This window comes from Theobroma cacao, chromosome 5 (assembly GCF_000208745.1).
Source record: "Theobroma cacao cultivar B97-61/B2 chromosome 5, Criollo_cocoa_genome_V2, whole genome shotgun sequence".
NCBI lineage: Eukaryota > Viridiplantae > Streptophyta > Magnoliopsida > Malvales > Malvaceae > Theobroma > Theobroma cacao.
The window spans coordinates 33769735-33791896 of NC_030854.1; the positions used below are offsets into that span (position 1 = coordinate 33769735).

General features: G+C 34.0%; 3 protein-coding genes across 5 annotated transcripts; 2 read left to right on the top strand and 1 right to left on the bottom strand.

Annotated features, from left to right (window-relative positions):
- LOC18599741 (random slug protein 5) lies at positions 1255-6688 on the top strand. 2 transcript variants are annotated; one of them, XM_007029831.2, is made up of 7 exons: positions 1255-1497; positions 1708-1777; positions 2539-2670; positions 4149-4325; positions 4824-4922; positions 5021-5263; positions 5977-6688. In XM_007029831.2, the coding sequence occupies exons 3-7, from the start codon at positions 2602-2604 to the stop codon at positions 6415-6417; spliced, it is 1029 nt and encodes a 342-aa protein (XP_007029893.1). In that variant the 5' UTR covers positions 1255-1497; positions 1708-1777; positions 2539-2601; the 3' UTR covers positions 6418-6688. The 2 variants fall into 2 exon arrangements, with proteins under 2 accessions (XP_007029893.1, XP_007029892.1); XM_007029830.2 differs by having other exon boundaries at positions 2555-2670.
- LOC18599742 lies at positions 10132-15570 on the top strand. The gene is made up of 2 exons (XM_018121863.1): positions 10132-13508; positions 14253-15570. Exons 1-2 carry the CDS (start codon positions 10179-10181, stop codon positions 15186-15188), a joined length of 4266 nt encoding a protein of 1421 aa, XP_017977352.1. The 5' UTR covers positions 10132-10178; the 3' UTR covers positions 15189-15570.
- Positions 16920-21360, bottom strand: LOC18599743. Of its 2 annotated transcripts, XM_007029834.2 has the most exons (6): positions 21049-21360; positions 20298-20468; positions 19424-19657; positions 18638-18727; positions 17462-17581; positions 16920-17154 (listed from the first exon to the last, which is right to left on the bottom strand). In XM_007029834.2, the coding sequence occupies exons 1-6, from the start codon at positions 21223-21225 to the stop codon at positions 17110-17112; spliced, it is 837 nt and encodes a 278-aa protein (XP_007029896.2). In that variant the 5' UTR covers positions 21226-21360; the 3' UTR covers positions 16920-17109. The 2 variants fall into 2 exon arrangements, with proteins under 2 accessions (XP_007029896.2, XP_017976075.1); XM_018120586.1 differs by lacking the exon at positions 16920-17154 and having other exon boundaries at positions 17166-17581.

Sequence of the window (22162 nt, forward strand, 5' to 3'; positions counted from 1 at the left end):
GCTTGCATTTTTCTCTCTCGAATTTTGATCAGTGTTCATTTTCTTTTTTTTGTATTATTTAATTTCAATATTCCCACATTAAAAAAATAAAAAAGTTATCCCTTATCTTTGGATTGCAAATATTTTTGACTTTGGTCGGGCAAGGGCCTAGTTAGTTTGGGCGTGCAAGCACCAACTAAATTGCTGTAAATGGAGCCGCAGCCTATGATATGTTTGGAGCCCATTCAGGCCCACAAAGCTAGGCTTGGACTAAAATCCTCTTAAGCTCAGACTTGGCTCCAATTATCGCCATTTTTTAATTGTTTTACACGTGTTTTGTGACAAAATTATATATAATAATAATTATTATTATAATAAAGAAATTAATTAAAGATAATAATACAACGATCATATATTCATTTGAATAATTATATGCGTTAGTATATGATCTTATTTAATTATCATTTTTATTGTAATAATGAAGTATAATTTTTTAAAAGTTTCTAAATTATTAAAAAATTTTAAATAAATTTTTATTCTTCATTACATTCAAACAAACTTTTATAATTTTATTTTAAATTAAATAATTTTTTATAATTAATATTTTTTATTAATTATCATTAATTAAAATATTATTGTTCATTTTATATTAACCTGATGTTGACATAAAAAATAAAAAGAGTTATGTGACACATAATCATTATCCACTATAACATACTAGTGTCACATAATATAAATAATAAATGATATTTAATTAATTAATTATTAATTATAAATATTTATTTGATATAAAATAAAAATATAAAAAATTAACTAAATATAATAAAAATAAAAAAAATATTTAATTTTTTAATAATTTAAAAATTTTACATATTATATCATATAATTAAAATAAGATATACATACATGTTACACTTTAAACAAATTAATTACATTATTATTGAAATCTTATTAGTGGTGCATTTATCTATTATCTCAATATAATGATCATATATAACAATTATATATATATTTGCATAGTTAAATGAATCGGTACAAGATTCAAATTTGAATTGATTTAATTTTTTTCAATTGTAGTTTTGTTTTTTTTTTAAATAATAATAATAAAATATAATATATTTATATTTAAATTAAATAATTTTTTAAAAATAATTACACTTTATCTATTTACGTTTGATGTTTGGTGATGTATGTAATCAATTGTCTAATTTGGATCATAAAATAACAATCGATCAATATTTGATATTTAAAACATAAAGAGGAATTCAAACACGTGCGTCCTCCTCGAAACCTACGCCGCCATTGGTCCAACGCCTCGGGCGTAAGGCGGGAGCCAGCAGGCCACGTATAACGGCCCAACCCGACCGAGCCTCCTTCCCTCCTTCTTCCACCAACTGGTCAAATACTCAAACTCCAAAGCAACCATCTTGTTTCTCCCCATTATCGTATTTGTTTTTCATTTCTTTTTATATTTATCTTTAAACAGACACAGATCTTCTCCTACAATTTTCCATGCACGTAAGCTCCTTGTCTTTTTTGCTGTTGTTGTTTTAATCCTCGTAACTGTTTTTCTTATCCTTTTTATATCAACTGGTTCTACTGTTTCAACCACCTTCTTTCTGTTTTTTTTTTCTTTTTGGTGTAAGACTATTTTATTTCATTCACAACCATTTTTGGGTTGTTTTCTTTCGTGAATTTCTTTTGATGTGGGTTTTCTTTGGGGTACAGGAAATGATCATCTCTTGGTGGCAAGTTCTTTGATCAAATGAGTCAAACTTGCTGAGGAACAGCTTCAAAGGTGAATTTTTGCTTTGAAAAACCTTTAGTTTTCTATGATTTTGTTTATGATCAAAACATCATTCGATATAATTCTTGTGAGATGCTTTCGAATTTTCTACTTTGTTTGAAGGGATCTTCATGATATCAGAAGTTGCAACTTTTGAGATTAAAAAATTTTCAGATGGAATTGAATAATTGAAAGGGTTGTAATCTTTCAAATTTTGATAGGTTTCTCAAGCAACAGTAGCATCCCCTCTTCTTTCTTATGCTGATGTTAATCATAGACTTTATGGCGTGATAAATTTTGGAGGTATAATCAAATAAATGTAGAACTCCAATTACATGAGATTACAGTTTATGTATTGAATAATGGAGGAGGGAATACACTTATACACGGCTCAAATTTCAAACTCTGCTTGGATATTAATTTTCTAGTTACCTGTACTATGATGTAGAATTAAATTGAATGACACACACAAACTGAAAGATGAATTAGCTTCATAACTTTGTGAAGTAATATGGAGTTTTGGATGCCTATTCCCGCGTAAATCCCTGCACCATATGGTCCTTTTTCAAACGTTGTATTGCATGTTGGGACACAGAATTCTATGGTTTTTCTCATCATTAGTCTGTGGTATCTGCTATTAGAGTTTGGTGATTCTAATGATTGTTTAATTATGACATAGACTGGTCCTAGTTTTGAGATCCATTATGAATTTTTATATGTTTTGGGATTTGAAAGCTCTTTTAATGCCATATTCTACTGACTTTAATATGTAGTTCATTCTTTGTATAGGTTCCGACCTGTCATTTCAACCTGCTCAACTTTGTTAAATTGGGAAAATGTCATTGCATCAATTGAAAGGAAGTGCAAAAGACAAGTCTTTGTTGCCTGAAGAGCAACAAGCAAAGGTACTTTTTAATAGCTGAATCCTTGAAACAAGAAAGGTTTTTTTTCTTTCTTTTGGTCAAACAAGAAGGTTATTTTTGCTTCTCTTTAATCCACCAAATGGACTTTGGATTCAGAAGTGAATCATTGATTGATTAATTAGTGTCACTGGATGAGTAATCACTTTGTAAATCTTGCTTGTTCCTTTAGCAACTATTGATAAGAGAATGGAGGAAGGCTTCTATCTCTCTGTTGCTATAAGCATGGGCTTGTCTTCTATGAAGCATCCAATTTTTCAGTACCCAAGTGATAGAGAATTGTTATTAGCTTAAGTCATAGGTTCAGAACGGAAAGCAATGAGAAATTTTCTTCCTTATGTAGTATAAGTCATGAACTCGTGATCACTTCTCATCACATGGAAGCTTATAAGCTTGTTGATGTCTACTATATGATTTACTGTGACAAGAGATAAGCTCTGCCTTAAAGGTTCTATAGCAGAGAAAATGAAAATTGGGTAAAACAAATTGTTATTCTGAAGAAAGAGGTGCAAAAAACTCAAAGCAAAAGATTATTGAAATCAAGATATATTTATGTCTTTGTTATATTAGATATCTCCCAAAGTGATTTCAATTGAACATCCAGAGTAGTACTTCTACGTAGGTGTGGCTATGCTAGGCTGTTGCCCTTAGTTGTCAAAAACAATTCAGTGTAAAATCAAAATGCATCTCATTTTGTGGAGGTGAAAGAGCCTCAAAGTCTACTTATAAGAATCTCTGAGCCTTCAGAGTCTCGATATACCAATTCCCCATGCTGACAAGGTATAATTTGAAGAATTTAAAAATAGGTTATAAAATTATAATTTTCAGTAGGAATGTAGAAAATGACAATTGTAATTGAATTGCAATGTCATCTCTTGCCTCCAATCCAAATGCCAGATATTAGAACCCATTCTCTTAGCATATGGAAAGCCAAAAGGATGTAACACTTAAATCACTTAACTAATGTCATGTTATACTAGAACTAGTTTTCATGCATTTGTTATGTTTGGTTATGGGGTACAGGATTGTAATATTCAAACAAGACAAATATATCGATTATTATATAACAACAAATTAAGCCTTGTCCCACTGGATAATGATGTAAATATTGGGGACAATATTTTATGAAAGATGTAAGTTGGAATTGCATATATCAAGTTGCAGAGATAAGCTTAACTACATAGAAGAAGGAATAGAGTGGAATTCTTATTAACTTCTTCTCAGCTTTTGCATGTTTCCGTCAACCAAACCAGTGCACCGTAATTCTTCAAAAAAATATGTTTTTAATTTTTTTCTAATCCTAATAGCAACCATAATCTTACAGTGTGATCTTAAACTTTGTTTCTGCTGAAGAGGTAGTTTGCAAAAATTTAATCTAATAAGAGTTTCTACCGAGAGGTTAAGTCAAATTCTCATAAACTGAACTGTCGAAGTTCCAACTAATTGACTCCCCTTCACTCCAGATTGATGATGTCAGAAAACTAATTGGCCCAATAGCTGACAAGCTGCCGGTCCTTTGTTCGGATGCATCAATATCAAGATACCTCAGAGCAAGGAACTGGAGTACAAAAAAGGCAAGCAAAATGTTAAAAGAAACATTGAAGTGGAGACTTCAATACAAGCCAGAGAAGATCCGATGGGTATGCATTCTGTTCTTTCCAACTGAATTTTTTTGCATTAAATTTTAGATTTCTTAAGTATTCACAAATGCACACACTTCTGAAGAATAAACAGTGGAGAAATTACTAAGTTATTGTTAGTGATTATATGTGGTTTGCTTGAGCTGTTTGATTGCCTCACATTGGATCTTTTGACAATTATTACTTTGCTACTGTATAAGGGATGCTCAGATGGTTTTTAACTCAACTTCCTATCCCTCTCTAGTTCTCATGATATGGATATTTCATTGCCTTTCCATGCTGTGCCCCTGGGTGGTCGGGGTTGAAATTATAGGATAATTTGTTTTGTTTCACAAATTAATATCTTTGGGAGTCTGATGTTTGACTATAATTAATGGATACCTGGGAGCTTGTGCTTCTTGGCAGCCCTACACTTCCCCACTTGGTTGTGAAGTTAGTAACAGGTGTAAGTTGCATTTATCAGTTTCTTGCTGAGACTACGTTTTTGTTGTGCTATAGGAAGATATTGCTCATGAAGCTGAGACAGGAAAAATTTACAGAGCTAATTACTGTGACAAACTTGGGAGGCCGGTTCTTGTCATGAGACCTGGTTTCCAGGTACCAGTTGCTGGAATTATCCTGCTTTGCATATGTTACAATTCTAGTTTTCTTTATCATAACGATTATGATGTGTTTGGACAAGTTGCCCTTTTCAGAATACAAACTCAACATCAGGGCAGATCAAATACTTGGTTTATTGCATGGAAAATGCCATAATGAATTTGACCCAAGATCAGGAGCAGATGGTTTGGCTTGTTGATTTCCAAAGGTGGGGTATGTCAAGCATATCTGTTAAGGTGACTCGGGAAACAGCTCATATCTTGCAGAACCACTATCCCGAGAGACTGGGCCTAGGAATCCTCTATAATCCCCCAAAAATATTTGAATCTTTCTGGACAGTATGTTATTACTTTCTTATCCTTCATTTAATCTTCTCATTTTGAGTTAGAATGTTGCCTTGACTAAGTAATTTTGATCAACCAGGTGACTTGATATGTATATTTTCTCTAACCCTATATTAACCTTGTAATGATATGGACACTAGTATCCACACATGCATTTGTTCTTTATATTCTTATGCTCACATTTGTTTGTGGATACCTGTTTTGTGACACCTTAGCTAGACCGTCCATGAGAGATGCCAGAGTAATAGCCTAAACAAGATAATTTGGTAAGCCCTATGTTGGGTGCTATTATAACCCATTTAAATTTGTTAAATTCCAAAAAGCAATTAGATGTTGTAAACATGCCAAAATTTGTTGCTCCACAGTCTATTGTCTTTGTTCTTTATTCTCTCCCTAGTCTTAGGGATACTTATTTAAGGTCCTCCTATCAAGAAATGAAAGACAAGGATTTGCTTCAGATGTTGTAACATGTAGTCCTTTTGCTTTTCTACAGCTCATCGAATTTGGCATGATATATGCATTAAGTGGCTTATTTGAACTTCAATGAGAATTAAGAAACCTATGATCTGTTTGTCTGTCATACAACCTTTTTTTTTTTTGGGTTTCGGTGGTTCCTTTTTGTCTCACCTTCACTATCTATGAACTTGGATATGCTCATTGTTTACATAGTGTTCATATGATTTTAATGGATTGAAACTTTGTGGCAGATAGTGAAGCCATTCCTTGAGCCTAAGACATACAAGAAAGTGAAATTTGTCTATTCTGATGATCCAAAGAGCCAGAAAATTATTGAAGAAGTTTTTGATTTGGATAAGCTTGATGTTGCATTTGGTGGGAGAAACACTGCTGGATTTGATTATCAAGCATATGCCCAACAGATGAAGGAGGATGACATTAAAAAGTCAAATGTCCTGGACTCTAGTTGTACATCACCACCTTATCCATCATCAGTTCTGTCCAAATCACATCAGTTAGAGTCACTGGACTTAGACCACTATTCTAATGCTTCAGATAAAGTTGGATTATTATCTGGTGATGAAGCAACTCCTTCAAATTTGGAGCATATTGATGAGAAGACACGAAAGCTGTCACTCGGATGCAAAGATGTTGCAGTGGGTGAAGCAGCAATAGCAAAACAAGTACAATAAGCAAAGTTGGCATGGACGTAATCCGGAATTCTAGTTAAAATCATTCTTCTTTCAAATTTTGAGCAGTCAAATATCTAATGCAGATGGTTGCCTGGATTCAATCTTTTATGCATCCAACTGACTAATTGCATTAGACAGCTCAAGCTTTCATAGTTACAGACAAACCTCAGCTGTGAAGGAAAATAGACTTTCACACCAATATCAACTGATTTCTCCAATGCAAGATTATTTTGTTTTGATGGGAATGACTCATGGATGCAGCCTTATCTTCCATTTTTTTCCCTTCCTCTTAGTAGTATTGAACAGAAGAGTCATCATGCAGACTAAGAGTAGACTTCAGTGTTTGAAATTTCAAGTGCTTCTAGACAAGAAAATGACAATCAGAGGTAGCAAAAGTTTTTCTAAAGCTTGCTGACAAGCCAAAAGATCTCAAAGCAATATGTACTATAATTTGCATTTTGGAAGAAAATGAACTCAAGAAAAGTTCTGCTAGAAAGTAGAAACAAAAAATAGGTCCCCCATTTATCTTTCTGTGCTTCTTTTGCACATGGCAGGTGCCCTTCTCTGCCCCATTTTTTTGTCATATTAGAAAAAAAAAAAAAAGAAAACCCAAAGTTTAAGTAAAGTTTGCAAGTGATGAGACTATAAAGTAAAAAGTTTATCAACTCCCTTGAGTATGTAATGCAAGGCCATTTTCTTCCTTTTTTTGTTCTAAGAGATATTTCAGTGTTACTACTTACAACTTCATTTAGTTTTTTTTTTTTTTTAAAAGTACAACTTCATTTAGTTTTAGAACCTGTTCTATCTTCTATGATAAGAATGTGAGTTTAGGTGGGTGATACATGCATATTTTGTAAACTAAATGAGCCAAAAGTTGTTGGTAAAGTATAATAATCGAAGCATTAAATAAAAATGATACTCTAAACCTATACGAATCCGATATAAATATTAAAAATCTTACCGAATTCATCTCATTATCAAATATAGAGTACCTAAACCCTATATTATCAAATTAAATAAAACTTAATTTTCTTTGCACTTTCCCTCCATCAACCAAGACTTATGCATATTTCTTTATCTTCACTTTTGCTTTAAAAAGTCTTTGAATCTTGCTTGATGTTCAATTGAATTAATTAATAGTAACATTCACAACAAAAAAAAAAAGATTTTAAATTATATGTGAAACCAAAGGTAATATTTTTCAAATTAGTTCATTTAATTCCACCATAAATCATGTCCCATTCCACCTTGTCTTCATCCTTAAGCTATTTTTAGTTAGTTAATTGATTCTTACCAAATCTCACAAATAAATTCCATAACCCATGTGTTCAAGGTAACTACTAATTTGCAGTCACAATGATGTAGGACCTGAATTGACTCCTTCCATTTGTATAATTAAACAAGTAAATTAAGTCTTTTTCTTTTCTTTTCTACTTAACCAATCAAGAAATCAACATTAAATTTTGTCACTGTATTTTTTTTAAATTTGTTCATTTTTGAACATAAAATAAAGAAATTGATGAAAATTTACCACTTTCATTTAATATTATATTTTATGAAAATAGTATGAGATTATGATCAAGTCATGTGATCATTACCACTAATCACTTAGATTTATTTCATTAATTTAATACCATTTCTTGATCTTAATTGACAAATTAAATAACTGAAGCATTTACATGGAATATAATTTTTAATATATATATGATTGAGCAATCAATCAAGAGTTTCAAGGGATTGTATAAATTATTATTTATTTTAAGTTTTGAAAAATATCCTGTGTGATATCACAGAGAAGACTTCTTCAAAAGAGCTCATTCAATTTCCACCTCCCAACCATATGGTATCATTTAGATACTTATCCAAATACTGAAACTCATAATTAAATTGATTCATTTTGATTCTATGAGATTTTCAAATATTTGGAAACATTTGATTTTCTGAATTTGAAATCAAATTTTTATTTTGAAGATTACGTTAAATATCTAGTTAAAAAAATTTAAATAAATTATCGCATCTAATTAAATTTTTAAATGTTTATTTTGGATTAAACAAATCTTTATAATTAATGGTTGATATAAAACTGACGTAAAAGGTAAAAATGTCACGTGACCATATCATCATGTCATATAAATATATCACCTTAGCACAATGTGATATAAAAATAGTAAGTGATGTTTTGACTAATGACAGTTAGTAAACCGTAATTATAAAAACTTATTTGACTCAAAATAAAATATAAAATAAATTAAATATAAATAAAAAATAAAAATTTATATCACTTTTCATAAATAATTCAAAAATTTTTGTAAGTATTATCTCAAAATTTTTTTGAGCATGTCCATGTTACTTCGAGAAAAATTATTTTATTTGAAAATTAAAAATCAACTTAACTTATTGAATACATCTATTATTAAATTAAATGTTTAAATAAAATTTTTTTTAAAAAAAGAAGAGTACAAGCTTTCCCCCAAAAACTGCTTCACAAACAATAAATCTATGGGAACAGAGGTCCAAACAGGCAAACTTTGTGAAGAAAGCAAGCAAAGAATAAAATTCTCTTTACCAGATGTAGTAATCATCATGGCACAATCCACACTGCATTAGAATAATTCATTTGGTCTAGTTTATACTTTAATAAGGCCGGTGTTGCTAATAAAATACCAGTATAGTATTTCTTTCTTAATGTGGTCACCAGCTATAAAATATGTTAATACAAGATAAATATAATATAATAATAATAATAACACTTTCATTCTTAGTCATATGCTGAAGAAATCATCATTAACAGATCTCCAATCAATGGCCAAAGTTAGTAGTATTTACATAACAACTTAGACCAATAAATCATGATTAACAGGTAACCTTACATCATTTATTGGAAGGATAAGCCACCTTCAACCCTTTATTTTTCCTTTTAAATTCAAAGCTAAACCATATTGGAATTTGGACTCTGATCTAATTAAAAATTCATGATAATTAATTAAAATGAGAGAAAAAAAAAGGGGAAAGTAGTAACAAGAAAAAGGAACATAAGAAAAACAAAAGCAGAATATAATGGGAACTTTCTTCCCTTCTTTTTCAATCTTCCTCTTTCTTTCTCTTGCTTTTGTGCCACCCCATTTCCTCTATCTCTCTCTCTCTCTTAAAGCAGAAGAATTGAATTGAGAAAAGAAGCAAACCCATTACAACTTCACAGCTGTTGCTAAGCCAAAAAAGTAAGCAAAAAGAAGGAGGAACAACAGAGCAGAAAAGAGAAAAACAGAGGATTCCATTTTTGATCTCTCTTTTTTTTTCTTTTTAATTTTTGATCTCTGTGTATTTAACCCATTTTCAGAATTCCCTTCAGTTTTAATTTCCCAAGCTTCAAAGGCATCCAGGTTTCTGGACATTTCCAGGTATTGTTGAGTTTTTGATCTCTTGCTTGAAAGCTTTAAATTTTATGTGATAGGAAAATTTTCAGCTTTGCTTAAAAAATTCCTTCTTTTAATGTAAATTTCCTTCCTTTTTTGTTTATTTAGCAATTTCATCACTCAAAAACTCTTAATTTTTTCTTTTCAGGTGTTGGGTTCTCTTCATTTGGTTGCTCTCTGTTTTATTTAATTATACTTCTAAGGTGAGTTTACACTAAAATTTTGTGATAAATTTGTTTCCTTTGGATCCAATTAATTGTTTTGTTTATAATTGGTTTCTTTTTTTTTTTTATTGAAACAGATTGCAAAATTGAGAAGAAATAAATTTATATATATATAGAGAGGGAGATGGGGCTTGAGAGATTGGAATTTGGAGTTATTGTTAGGAAACTTATGGTGAAATCAGTTAAAACATGTTATAGATCGGTTCGGAATCATCCATTTTTGGTTGGTTTGGTTTGCTTTTTGATATTTTTGTATAGATCATTTCCTTTGTTGTTTTCTGTTTTGGTTACTGCATCTCCTGTTTTGGTTTGCACTGCTGTTTTGCTTGGTACGCTTTTGAGTTTCGGGTCACCAAACATACCTGAAATCGATGAAAAGGAAGAAGAAGAGAAAGTTAGTCATGAGGTTTCATCATTGAAAACTAAGGTTACTGAGGATGATACGGTTGTTGAGAGAGATGTTGGTGATGATCATTTTGTTGTAGAAAGACATGTAGGGAAGAGGTGGGATATAGTAGAGAATGCGGATGAGAAAGTTAGTTTGGTTGATAATGAGGTCAGTGAAGTTGAGGAGGATGATGGTTCTGTTCGTTATAAGCCATTGGTTGATGAGGATTTGGATTCTAGGGATATTCATTGTGAGAATGGGGTGGTTGATGAAGTGGAGGGAACAATGAATGATACATTGGTGAAGAAGAAGAGAGAAATTCAGGAGGAGATTCTAGGAAGTGAAGGTGTGTTGAGTGCAGGGAAGGCTGCAGAGGATGGACATCTTTTGGCAGATGAAGTAGGAGATAGAAATCTTAATGTGGCGAATGGTAAACTCGCAGCAGATTTCAGTGATATACTGAGGGGTGATGAATTGGATGCTTCTCTGGTGTCATCTTGGAAGCGTGTTGGGGATGATGAGGACGGTGATGATCGTGATGATGATGATGATGAATCTATGGACTCTGGTTCCGATGGTGCTGAGAGTTCCTCTCCTGATGCTTCTATGGCAGATATAATTCCAATGCTTGATGAATTGCATCCGCTTTTGGGCTCAGAAGCTCCGCAGCCTGCTCAGATGTCTCATGATGGTTCTGATGCTGCCTCAGAGAGCTCTCATGGTAGTAGTAATGATGAAAGTGTTGAGTCAGATGAGTCAGAAAACCAGGGAGAAGAAGATAATGATGATGAGGAGGAGGAGGATGAGGATGAGGAAGAAGGAGCAAAGGGAGATAAAGAGGATGAGAGTAAATCTGCAATTAAATGGACAGAGGATGATCAGAAGAATCTCATGGATTTGGGGACTTCTGAGCTTGAAAGAAACCAACGATTGGAGAATCTTATTGCAAGGAGAAGAGCCCGTAAAAACATGAGATTGATGGCAGAGAAGAATCTAATAGACTTAGATAGTGCTGATATTCCCTTAAACATCGCACCAATTTCTACAACAAGACGTAACCCATTTGATCTTCCTTATGATGCCCATGATGACCTAGGGTTACCTCCTATTCCTGGGTCAGCTCCATCCATTTTGCAGCCAAGAAGAAACCCGTTTGATCTTCCTTATGACTCGAGCGAGGAAAAACCTGATCTTAAAGGAGACAGTTTTCAAGAAGAGTTTTCAGGTTTTAATCAAAGGGAAACAGTTTCCCAAAGGGAAGCCTTCTTTCGACGACACGAAAGCTTCAATGTGGGACCATCATCTTTGGGTGTTCCTCGGCAAGAGCTTAAGTGGAAACCTTATTTTGTGCCAGAGCGGTTAGTGACAGAAGGAGCTAGCCCTTCCTCATTCCAGAGGCAGTCAAGTGAAGTTAGTGAGTCGAAGTTGAGTTCTGTTCCTGATACTGAATCAGTGAGTTCTATTGTGGATGAGGAGGACAACAAGCCAAATGAGCAAGATGTTTCTCAAGAAACTGAACTGATCTTGAATGGAGATCATGCTTCTGTCCGTGATGAACAAGAGAGCCAATCATCTGCGGATGTTGATGAAGCTGAGGATAGAGATGTTCACCATGATGTGGTTGAGATCACATTGGGAGATGGAGAAAGTCAGCTGGAAATGGAATCAAGTTTGTCTGAAGCTGGAGCAACTACTAATGTGGAACTCAATGCAAACGAAATTTATCCAAGAACAGAGCCGGTTGAGGAGGATCACAGCAGTAGAGCAAGTTTGTCATCATTATCAGAAATAGATGAAAAGATATCCGATGTCAAAAGAGAAGGATCTGCAGGTTTTGAACTCACGGATCATGACATTAAAGAATCTGGCATTTCTACACAACCTTCATTTGAGGAGTCAGAGCTCCATTTTACAAGTAGGGTGGTGGATGATATTCAACATAGGGAGCCTGTTTATGATTCAAGTCCTTCATCAGTTGAGAAGCTCCTCTCCTTTGTGTCAGTCTCATCTGACACACAAGCTGAGATATCTGAAATAGGTTCACCCTCAATGTTGGTTGAGCCTACTGATAAGGAACTTGAGGGGCATGGTGAAACAACTGAGCGGGGCGCTTCTAGTTTTGAAGAGATGCATGCAGCATCCTCAAATTTGCTTATTGAAAATGAACCAAGGTCAAGGGATCTGCCAGAGATTAGTGAGCATGATGTTACGCATGCTGGTTCATCAGGGGTTTCTTCTGCTTCTGCTGATCATAATGTATCAATGGTGGCTGAACCTGTGGTCGAGGTCGAACACGTTTCAACAGGTGCAGGGTCATCATCTTTGGACGAGGGATTGCTGGAGGATGTCCTAGTTAAGGAAGAAAGCTTTAATCAGAATCAAGTGGAGTTATCAAGCCTTGGTGCTGAGACAACTCTTGGGGTTGACCAAGGTATTAATGAGGTGTTGGATTCTTCACCAGAGGAACAACTGCATCCAATGCACCCTTACGAATCTTCAGAGGCCGAACCTGTAGATCATCATGCAGTTGATAAAGAAGACACTCAGCTTGAGCAAGATGAAATTCATTCATCAAGTTCATCAGAGGATAACTTAGTAGAGGGCACTGTTATGCCTAAGGAAGAAATCAACCAGACTGAATGTGATCAAATGTATTCATCAAACGCTGATGCAAGTCTTGATGTTGATGGCGACCATGACAAGGGCGAGGAGTTGTCTTCCTCAGCTTTAAGTTGCCAGCATATGCCTTCCAATGATGTAAGTTCATCCACACCAGAGGAATCATCAGGTCATGAAGTGGTGGCTCCAGTAGTTCACTCTTCAGAGGCTGATGTCATAGAGGAGGATAAAAAGGATCCTGAAATGGATCAAGTTCAATCATTATGTTCTGGTTCTAAGATTGATACTGGTCTCGACCTTGATATGGATGTGGAGGAAATTCCTTCAGGCTCTAGTTATCAAGACGTGCCTTCTAGAGAAAACTCTTCACCAGAAGCGGAGAAGCAGCTGTCTTGGTCTGATAAATCTTCAGATGAACCACCCATTGATGTCCACGATAAGCTTGAGGTATGTCATGCAAGTATTTCTTCTATTTGTTTGGATTTCTTCCCCTGGATGAATTGCCATACTTCTTTGAAGAGCAAACTTATTATTTCTTTTGCAAAATTTTTCTTCAATAATTTATTTCATTTATTAAATGCCAGTGCTTATTTTGGCCTCTTTAAACAAAGTTCTCCCTGTTATGAATATATTTGGGAGCTTACAGTTCAATAGAAGTATAATGATAATTTATCTTGTTTTGTTTTGTTCGATGTTTCTTTATTTCCTTTCCTTTTCCTTCTTTATCTACAACAGAATTTTCCTTCCTCTTTAGTGTTAGATGTACCAGCACCAGAAATGAGTCAAGTTGATAGCAATGAAATTTATTTTTGTGTTGAATAATGATGTCGAAATAGCTAACTAAACATAGATTATGTGATACTCATTATTTACAGCTATTAAGATTTCATTGGGCTGGGTGATTGAATTACCCGATATGAAATGTTCTTATTGTTTGGTTAAATTCTGTGGTATTTAAGCAATTTTCCTGCATTATATATTAGTATTTCCTTGGATCTAGCTGTTTTATCAGGAGTTGAATTTGTTTGCTTCTGTTACTTTCACATGCATCCCTTTTATATATCTGCTAGTGCGCTTGATAGACATGGCACTACTGTTCCTTGCATTTCACACAATGTATCCTTCTGAAGAATACATCCTAAATAATTTAAATTGGTGATATCGAAACTGGCTTTGGCCACTCTGATTCAGGAACAATCGATCTTTGCAACTGAGTCTAGAGGGGGAGTAGACATTGTCAACGATGATGTAAATGTACATGAAGTTCATGATTCGAAGGACATCCTATCAACAAATTTCTCTTCCATAACTTCAGAGCCGACTTCTTTTCCTGTTGAAAGTCCTGAACATACGTTGCCAATCAATCGAGAAGATTTGAAATACAAGATCCTAAACGAAATTGAAAGTGAGGGCCCCAAAGAGGCATCAGAACACTTTAATTATGCAGCAGAAGTATATGCCACTCATGTTGATGATGAAAATATCAGTGAAGAGGTTGATGAGATTAAAGAGATTGATGAAGGAATACTTTCAGAATTGGATACAGTTGGGGACTTTAATGTCAAGGAAATTGGTTTACCAGAGTTATCTCATGTTGGCTATGGTGAATCTGCCATGTTACCAGAAGATATAAAGACTGAGACCAATGTGGAGCTGCCTGTTCTTGAAGCCAGATCAGTGGAAGATATTGATTTGGCTTTTAAGCAACTTCATGATGGAGTAGATGTTGTGAAAGTCATTCTTCCAAGTATGATTGATAATCAGCAGGATCCCGCAGATACCAATTCAAAGTTACCTGTTGTCGATGCAAGATCTCTGGAGGATATACACAGTGCTTTACAACAAGTCCCAGAATCTAATCCAACTGAGCTGCCACACTCATTGGACTTAGGGAATGGATCATCAGAAGTAGAGGGGCATGATGTGGTTTCTACTAAAGAGATTGAAGTTAGCAATGTAGTATCTGGTATTCAAGAAAGCAGTGATAGTGCTGCTGGTGAAGCAAAAAATGAATATGAAGAAGCCTCTGAAAAATCAAGTCTGAGCATATCCGACCATAAAGGTAAGAAGGCAAAATCTCATGACTCAAGTTCTAGTTCCAGCTCAAGCTCCAGTGATTCTGAATGACAGCAATGAAACATAGTCCAGAAAGAAAGTAAAGTAGAGAGTTTGGCTGTTTGAGTTTTCTTCTATGGTTCTTTTTCTCCCCCTCCTTTGCAGAGTTGAGTTTTTGGGTTTTCTAGTTTGGTTACCATCATGTTTTTGATTAATGGTAGTCACGTTCTGTTGAGTTTTTGATTGATTGATTTGATTTCTTCAAGAATGACCTTTGGTTTGATTTCTTGAAGTTTGATTTCATTTTTTTCTTCTTTTTTGGTTTTTTCTGCCTTTCAAGTGAGGCAATTTGAAGTTTTCGATTGATTTTTGTCCTTGAATATTTTGTAAATTATATTTTGGTTGTAGAAGAGATGAAGTGTTCAATTCTAATATATTTGTGCATTTGTTTTCACATATTTTTCCATATTTCTCCTTATAAATGTATATGTATCGTTTTTGTTTCGTGATTTATATCACACCCGGAGGGAGCGAGATGATCCTGGTCTTACCCTCTACTAGGCCAGTCTCTCAGGAAAAAGTTCAATTACCTGCAGATTGTTCATGTAGGTCCCCTAACTCTTATAATCAGCATCAAAGAAAGTTGTCATGGTCTTATGAATATCTTAGAGGTTTTGGTCATCAGTCTCGCAATGGAAAGAATCAATCCACATGTTTCCTTTTTGCGTTAGAAAATACATGTCAAGCTGTCTACCAAAGGTTGCAATGAGTAGAGAGACGTGCCTGCCTGTCTAAGCATGTTTGTTTTGGTTAAGAACAGGAAAAAGAAAATGAACTCATTCTGGTCTGGACTTTGGACTCTGGAAAGTGGAAAACATGGGATCAGGCTGGCAGCTTTTCCAGCTCAAAATTCAGTTTGCCCGTTTGTTGAGAGGAATATGTGATCTGTGTGCTTCTTCTAAGATTTGGTAAAGGAATCTTTTGAGAATATCTATGATCTTCTATCTTTTCAGCAAAGCAAAGATCTATCTTGTCTCCCCATCCTAAGATTTGGTCTCTCTACTTATTTCTTAAGAAATGGATTTTTCTTTTCTGATGAACAAGATTCATGCCAGCTAGACTGCTCCAAGCCTCAAAGCTTATGAAGCTTACAATCTGATAGTGTCAACATGACCTCTTACTGTGGACATGAACAAAACTAATTGCTTAAGTTTTGAGCTTTACCGGCAAAAAGAGAACCCAAAAAAGTAAATATGAAGCTGACTGCTTCAGCACTCACAAAGCAATAGGAAAGGCACCAGAGTTGAATAAAGTGTTATGCAAAGGTTTGTTGCACATCTTTTTGGTACAACAGCCGACTTCGGCTGCTAATATTTGGGGGTCACTTTCCATTCTCCAGGGTCGGCAGCCAACTTTACTTCTTTTATCTTTAGAGATTGGAAATGCTTGGAATTCAGAGTCTTACGTAATTTTTTATGTGACTAACAATATTTTTTTATTAGAAAAAAAGAATCAAATGAATCACTGTAAGCAATAGAACAGTGCTATTTCGGCCGGTTTATCTATAACTCATACTCCAAAGCAGAGCCCATTCACATCATGCACGTGAATTCATTCAATATACTTAAATCAATTTCCTTCACCTCGATGACAAATATTTTACAATTTTTTTATCAGATTTTGGGTTTGAAACTCTGGGAGAGAGGTGGTTTTATCAACGACATCGGAAAGGGATCTAATTAGGTACAGGTAACCTGAGAACCAAATGCTCTTCATGTTGGGAGAGAGAGAGAGTAGAGTTCATCTATGAAAGGAAGAATTGCAATTGAGATTGTCAACAGTCAACAACATGCATGCTAAGATGAATTCTAGCTCGTTCTTGAGAACATGTTAGATAATTGGCATACATGATTGGGTGATAATTATACATGATTCTATAGATAATTGGCATAAAACAAGAAAGAGAAAAGAAACAAACTAAGACTGCACAGTCCTATTGCTTTGGCTTTTTTTGTGTCGGCTCCAAGGACGGCTCAGCCTGCCAAAGAAGACAAATAAACACACTAGGTATACCATTTTCTCAAGAATACACAAATAACACAGTTATTAAGAGAGTAAAATGAACAAAAATTCAAGACATATTTTCCAAATACAATCATTTCTATGCTTGGGTGGTAAACTAGTGAAGTGGGGCTAGCTAAAAGGTTTTAAAACCATAAACATGACAAGTAGCATTCAATGGCACTTGAGGCACGCATTAAACACCCAAAACTGGAGTTCCTAAATCTCTAAACTCTTCTTGGTGACCTTAAGTTCCATATCAAGGTACAGAAAGGCATTCTTACCATCCTTGAGAGTTGTTCACTGATATAAGTCATTGATCTCAATATAGCTTCCAGTGTGTCTTTAGTCAGCTGAAACTTCACTTCCATCTCTCCTGAAGCAGACTTGGTGTAATCTTGGAGCTGCCCATCAGTACAAGAAAACAATGATTAACAGGAACAAGAATCTAGAAACTTAAATGGATGAGAAACTTGGAAAGTTACAGCAAATCTCTCATCAGCAGAAAGGCCGTATGGATCAACTAAAGAACGTACTTTTCAATCACAGAGGATTTGCAGTTTTGGCCTTTGTTCTAACAGAAACAGTGCAAGGATAACCTTACCGCAAAGTAACTGTCAATTTAGAGGAATTCATGCACATTCAACAGGGTTTTTACCATCTCATATTAAAACAGGGAAAAAAGTCAAGAAAGTGGTAGCTCCTCAGCTAAGTGACAAAATAAGCCCAACCCATCTGATGAAGCTAATAGTAATGGGTAAATTAATATGGATCAAACAATTTAACAGAAGGAAGTGATGGTAACCAGCAGGCAAAAACATTTCTTAACCAATATTATAACCTGTAGCATGCATTATTATGTCTAAAGTTGGAAAGACAAATTCATGAAAGAATTCACTTGATCTGGCTTCATCTGGCAGTGATAAGTGGCATTGGCTTTTATGGCTTCACTCGGTGCATCAGCTGACACATCACATTTTCCTAAAGCTGATAATTAGTAGGAGATAGGGATTCAGGAATGAGGAACGGTGGGAACCAGGGCACTGGAAAAGCTTTTTTTCTTCTTTTTTCCTCAGGGATGTGGAATAGCTGGAAGGAGAGGCATAGCAAAGCACTTGCTATGAACAAAGGATAGACTATCAGAGCATGTTTTTAACCTGGTAATAACAACTTCATGAACTTCTTTTCATTATATTTTTGATACTCTTAAGTTCTAAGCATTGGTAATCCTCTAACAATTCTGGTTTTCTTTTTACTCGACATTTATTGCACATAGGATATCAGACAGAATATGAGATATCACTCCCTTTTGGCAGTTTAATATTTAAAAATGTCCCTCACTATAAGTTTACCCATGATATTAGAAAAAGGGCACCATTCTGGTACTCAGGATGATGAGGAGGCCCTCAGAACTTACCAGATGGAGACAGGATGACTTTTGTCGAGAATGATATTCATACCTTAAGATGAATAATAGCCACTCTATTAGCTGGTGCTGAGTTGAGATTCTCCATGGTCCATGTCATTGATTTAAGGCGGGGTAGAACTTCCTATAACCAAATTAAATAAGTCACTTCATGACAGTACTAAGTCATAAAACATAACATATAAGAAATTGCTTAACAAAATGAAACATATAAGAAATATTACGTAAAGTAACTTATTTATTCGCAGACTTTCCCTCTCAAATTAACCCTACGTATTAGCCAAATGACGACAACCATATATCCGAATAAAGATAATTAAATCTCAGTTAAGAATTAAGCCCAAGTCTTCCACTATCTAACCTGAGAGGCTCAGACTATCAAGTAGGAGAACTGAAACCAGCTGCCATAACAAAAGAAGCAGCATTCTTACATTGCATGTGTACGCAAGTGACAGAGGTTTCAACTTTCAGAGAAAGGAGATGAATATACCTTTGAACAAAGCAAATTATACCAAAATCCTCCATTAACCTTCCAGATTTGAAGATTGAAAAACATTTGCACCCAAAATCCTCCCCCCTCCCCACCCCTCCCCTAAATTTTTATTACTAATTAGTGATGTATTTAGAATACTTGAGGATTAATGACACTGTTAGGGATAAAGTGCAGCATAAAATTTCCTCATTCCAAAGACATAGCAATCCAGGAGGTAGCTGGTGAAGTGAAATTAGTTGCTGAAAAGTAAATGTACAATGACATGAACACTAGTTAATTATTTATATTTAATAAAGAGGAAATAAGTGAATAATAATATTTATATACCAGATTGTCTGGAGGACCATCATCCTGTTGTATTGACAAGGGAGCCACATTTGACCCAGCAGCATCAGCAATGATTGGTGTAGAAGCCCCAAAATCACTGAGATTAATGCGGGTAATGGGATCATCTTGACGAGGCCACAAGGATGTTGGAATATCAGAAGATGACAATGGTGCGAAAGATGACGGTGCGCTTGCTTTTACCTGATAGGAAAGACTGGTCCTTTGCAGTGGATGCTGGATAAGGTGAATGTCAACAACAGATGGCAACCAAACAATTATACATCAATGCAAATTCCAAGAAGAAAAAAAGAGAGAATAACTGTTACATAACTAAGCAAAATAGCTTTCATTAGTTATTATAAACAGTTTACAAGTAGTAATTAAAAAGCATATTAGATTTATATCACAAGGCTTTGCTAGGCAATTTTACTCCCATTTTCTCCATCAAAGAAAATGCTTCCATCCTAAACTTTTCCAGACAAATTGCTACACCCTCAGACTTGAGTGGCTGTGAGTGAAAAGTAATAAGCCATTAATGAATCGACTTATATATATATCCTCTATTTACATTGAATAAAAGGGTTAGAATATTATTTGAATAACTATCATAAACATCCTCAAGGTGCAACATTGGTTGGCAACAATTTCTCAATATGACAGGTAACAAGTCACCAATAATTTAACTTAAATATCCTCCATTTACATTGAATGGAACTGAATGAATTCAATTTGGATAACAATGAATCCGGAACATCCTAAATGTGCAACATGTGCTATGGTAACCCTCAACCACCAATGCACATTCATATAGCATCAAACAGAGACACAATATCATTAATTTTGTAGAACACACTAGAAAGACGTTACCACTTACCTGTTCTTTCGATATTTCTTCCTTCCACTGACTTTGATATTTCTGAAACAACAGAATTAGAGTGCTTTGCAAATCAAGTGGCAAATCAGGTGGAAACAGCTTCAGAAGATCATCGCCATTGAAATTTTCATGCACACATTTCCTGATTAGCGAACGTAGACATGCCAATACCTATTCATCACATTTTTCTACACGTCATCATTCATATATCAATTATCACTACAAACAGAAAAAAAAAATTCATTTATCCATTGCGATTTGGGTATAAAGTATGTACTAATTTAGACTCCCTATGGTCGTTATTTTGCTTTTTTATTTTTCCTTTCGAAATTAGAAAGTAGAAAAAGTGCATTGAGACATAAAAATATATGATATTTTGAAATATTAAAAATTAAAAATGTGAATAATACAATGCAGGCTGTATGACATTCTAACTAAGTACTCATTGTTAACTAAATACGATTTAGCTTATGAGCAATATTTGAAAAACTAAATAGAAAACGAAAAACACAAATTAAAATCAGCTGGTTTGGTTTCTCGTGATTCCTGTTTCCTTCTCGGTAAAAAAGAAGGGAAAGGAAAGTAAAAAAAAAAAATGAAGAAGAAGAAGAGATAAACTGAACAGTCAAAATTATATCGAAACTGAATAAAACACTAAAAAGTAATAATTGCAACTGAAAGAGGGCGTGTTTGGTTGCTGAGAAAATACGGAGGAAAAGAAACGAAAGTGAAGGGAAAAAGAAAAAATTACGGGGTCGAGTTCGGGGAGGGAAGGGAGAGAGAGGAAAGACTGAATCCGAGACTTGTCGGGCGGGCGAAGACCGGATCTTCGGGTTTTCCAGAGAGTTGTTAGAATTTGGTCAAGTATTTCCTCTGAGTTTACTGCTGAAAGCTTGTGCAGTTGAAGATACAATGTGTCTTCCGCCATTTCCTTTCCTTTCTTCGGTTTCTGGGTTTGAAGTTCAAACTTCAAGGGTTTATGTACTTGGCCAGGTCATTCCGGGTCGGATTTCCCAAGGTTAACAAATTATCCATCCTCCGTGTACAAGTTTTGGGCCAGTCTTCAAGGATATCACTAGCAACGGTAATGGGTATTTTGTTAGAGGAATATGTTCTAATCCAATTATATAAAGTTAGGGTATTTTATAATTAGATTCAGATAAAATTTAGATACTAATTTTATTGTCAATATCAGATTCAGATACTCGATACTCAAATTTATTTTATTTTTAATTTTATGTAATTAAAAACAAACTTAGATTATTAATTAAATTAATTTATAAAATTATGATTTTTAATTAACTTGTAATATTTTTTAATATATATACTTTATCTATTGTGTTAATTTATAAGAAATATAATAATTATTATATATATTTTTAGAGTTTGTTTGGTTTAAGTTTTTTTAACTTAAAAGATATTATGAAGCTCTTATGAAAAATAATAACTTTTAAAATTAAGTTAAAATTGTTTGGTAAATTTTTTTTTATAAGTTATAATTTTTGTTAAAATTATCATAGAATGTATTTTTTTAGAGGGTAATATTGTAATTATTTTTAACAAATGAGGATATTTTGAAATAAAAATAAAAAATTTCTTGTATTTTTAAAAGAAGAAAAGAAAAAACTTCTTTTTGAAGCTTTTTTTTAAGCTTTTTTTAAATTTTGTTCTTAAAAAAAAATTACTTTTTTTTTTAAACTTTTCAAAAGCCTGTTTGACCTGATTTTTTTTTAACTTAAAAGCTATTATGAAGCTCTTATGAAAAATAATAATTTTTAAAATTAAGTTAAATATTATATTTGACCTGGCTTTTGCTTTTAATAAGTAGACAATGTGCAAAAAAGTTAGGTCAAACATGCACTTAG

Excerpts from the sequence above, each read along its gene's own strand:
- LOC18599742 (XM_018121863.1), top strand. The coding sequence starts at position 10,179 with ATGGGGCTTGAGAGATTGGAATTTGGAGTTATTGTTAGGAAACTTATG. Across the intron at positions 13,509-14,252 it reads ATGTCCACGATAAGCTTGAG|GAACAATCGATCTTTGCAAC; the intron begins GTATGTCATGCA and ends ACTCTGATTCAG.
- LOC18599741 (XM_007029831.2), top strand. The coding sequence starts at position 2,602 with ATGTCATTGCATCAATTGAAAGGAAGTGCAAAAGACAAGTCTTTGTTG. Across the intron at positions 4,326-4,823 it reads AGCCAGAGAAGATCCGATGG|GAAGATATTGCTCATGAAGC; the intron begins GTATGCATTCTG and ends GTTGTGCTATAG. Across the intron at positions 5,264-5,976 it reads TATTTGAATCTTTCTGGACA|ATAGTGAAGCCATTCCTTGA; the intron begins GTATGTTATTAC and ends ACTTTGTGGCAG.
- LOC18599743 (XM_018120586.1), bottom strand. The coding sequence starts at position 21,225 with ATGGCGGAAGACACATTGTATCTTCAACTGCACAAGCTTTCAGCAGTA. Across the intron at positions 20,469-21,048 it reads CCCTCCCCGAACTCGACCCC|GTATTGGCATGTCTACGTTC; the intron begins GTAATTTTTTCT and ends TGTGATGAATAG. Across the intron at positions 19,658-20,297 it reads AAGAAATATCGAAAGAACAG|CATCCACTGCAAAGGACCAG; the intron begins GTAAGTGGTAAC and ends CACCTTATCCAG.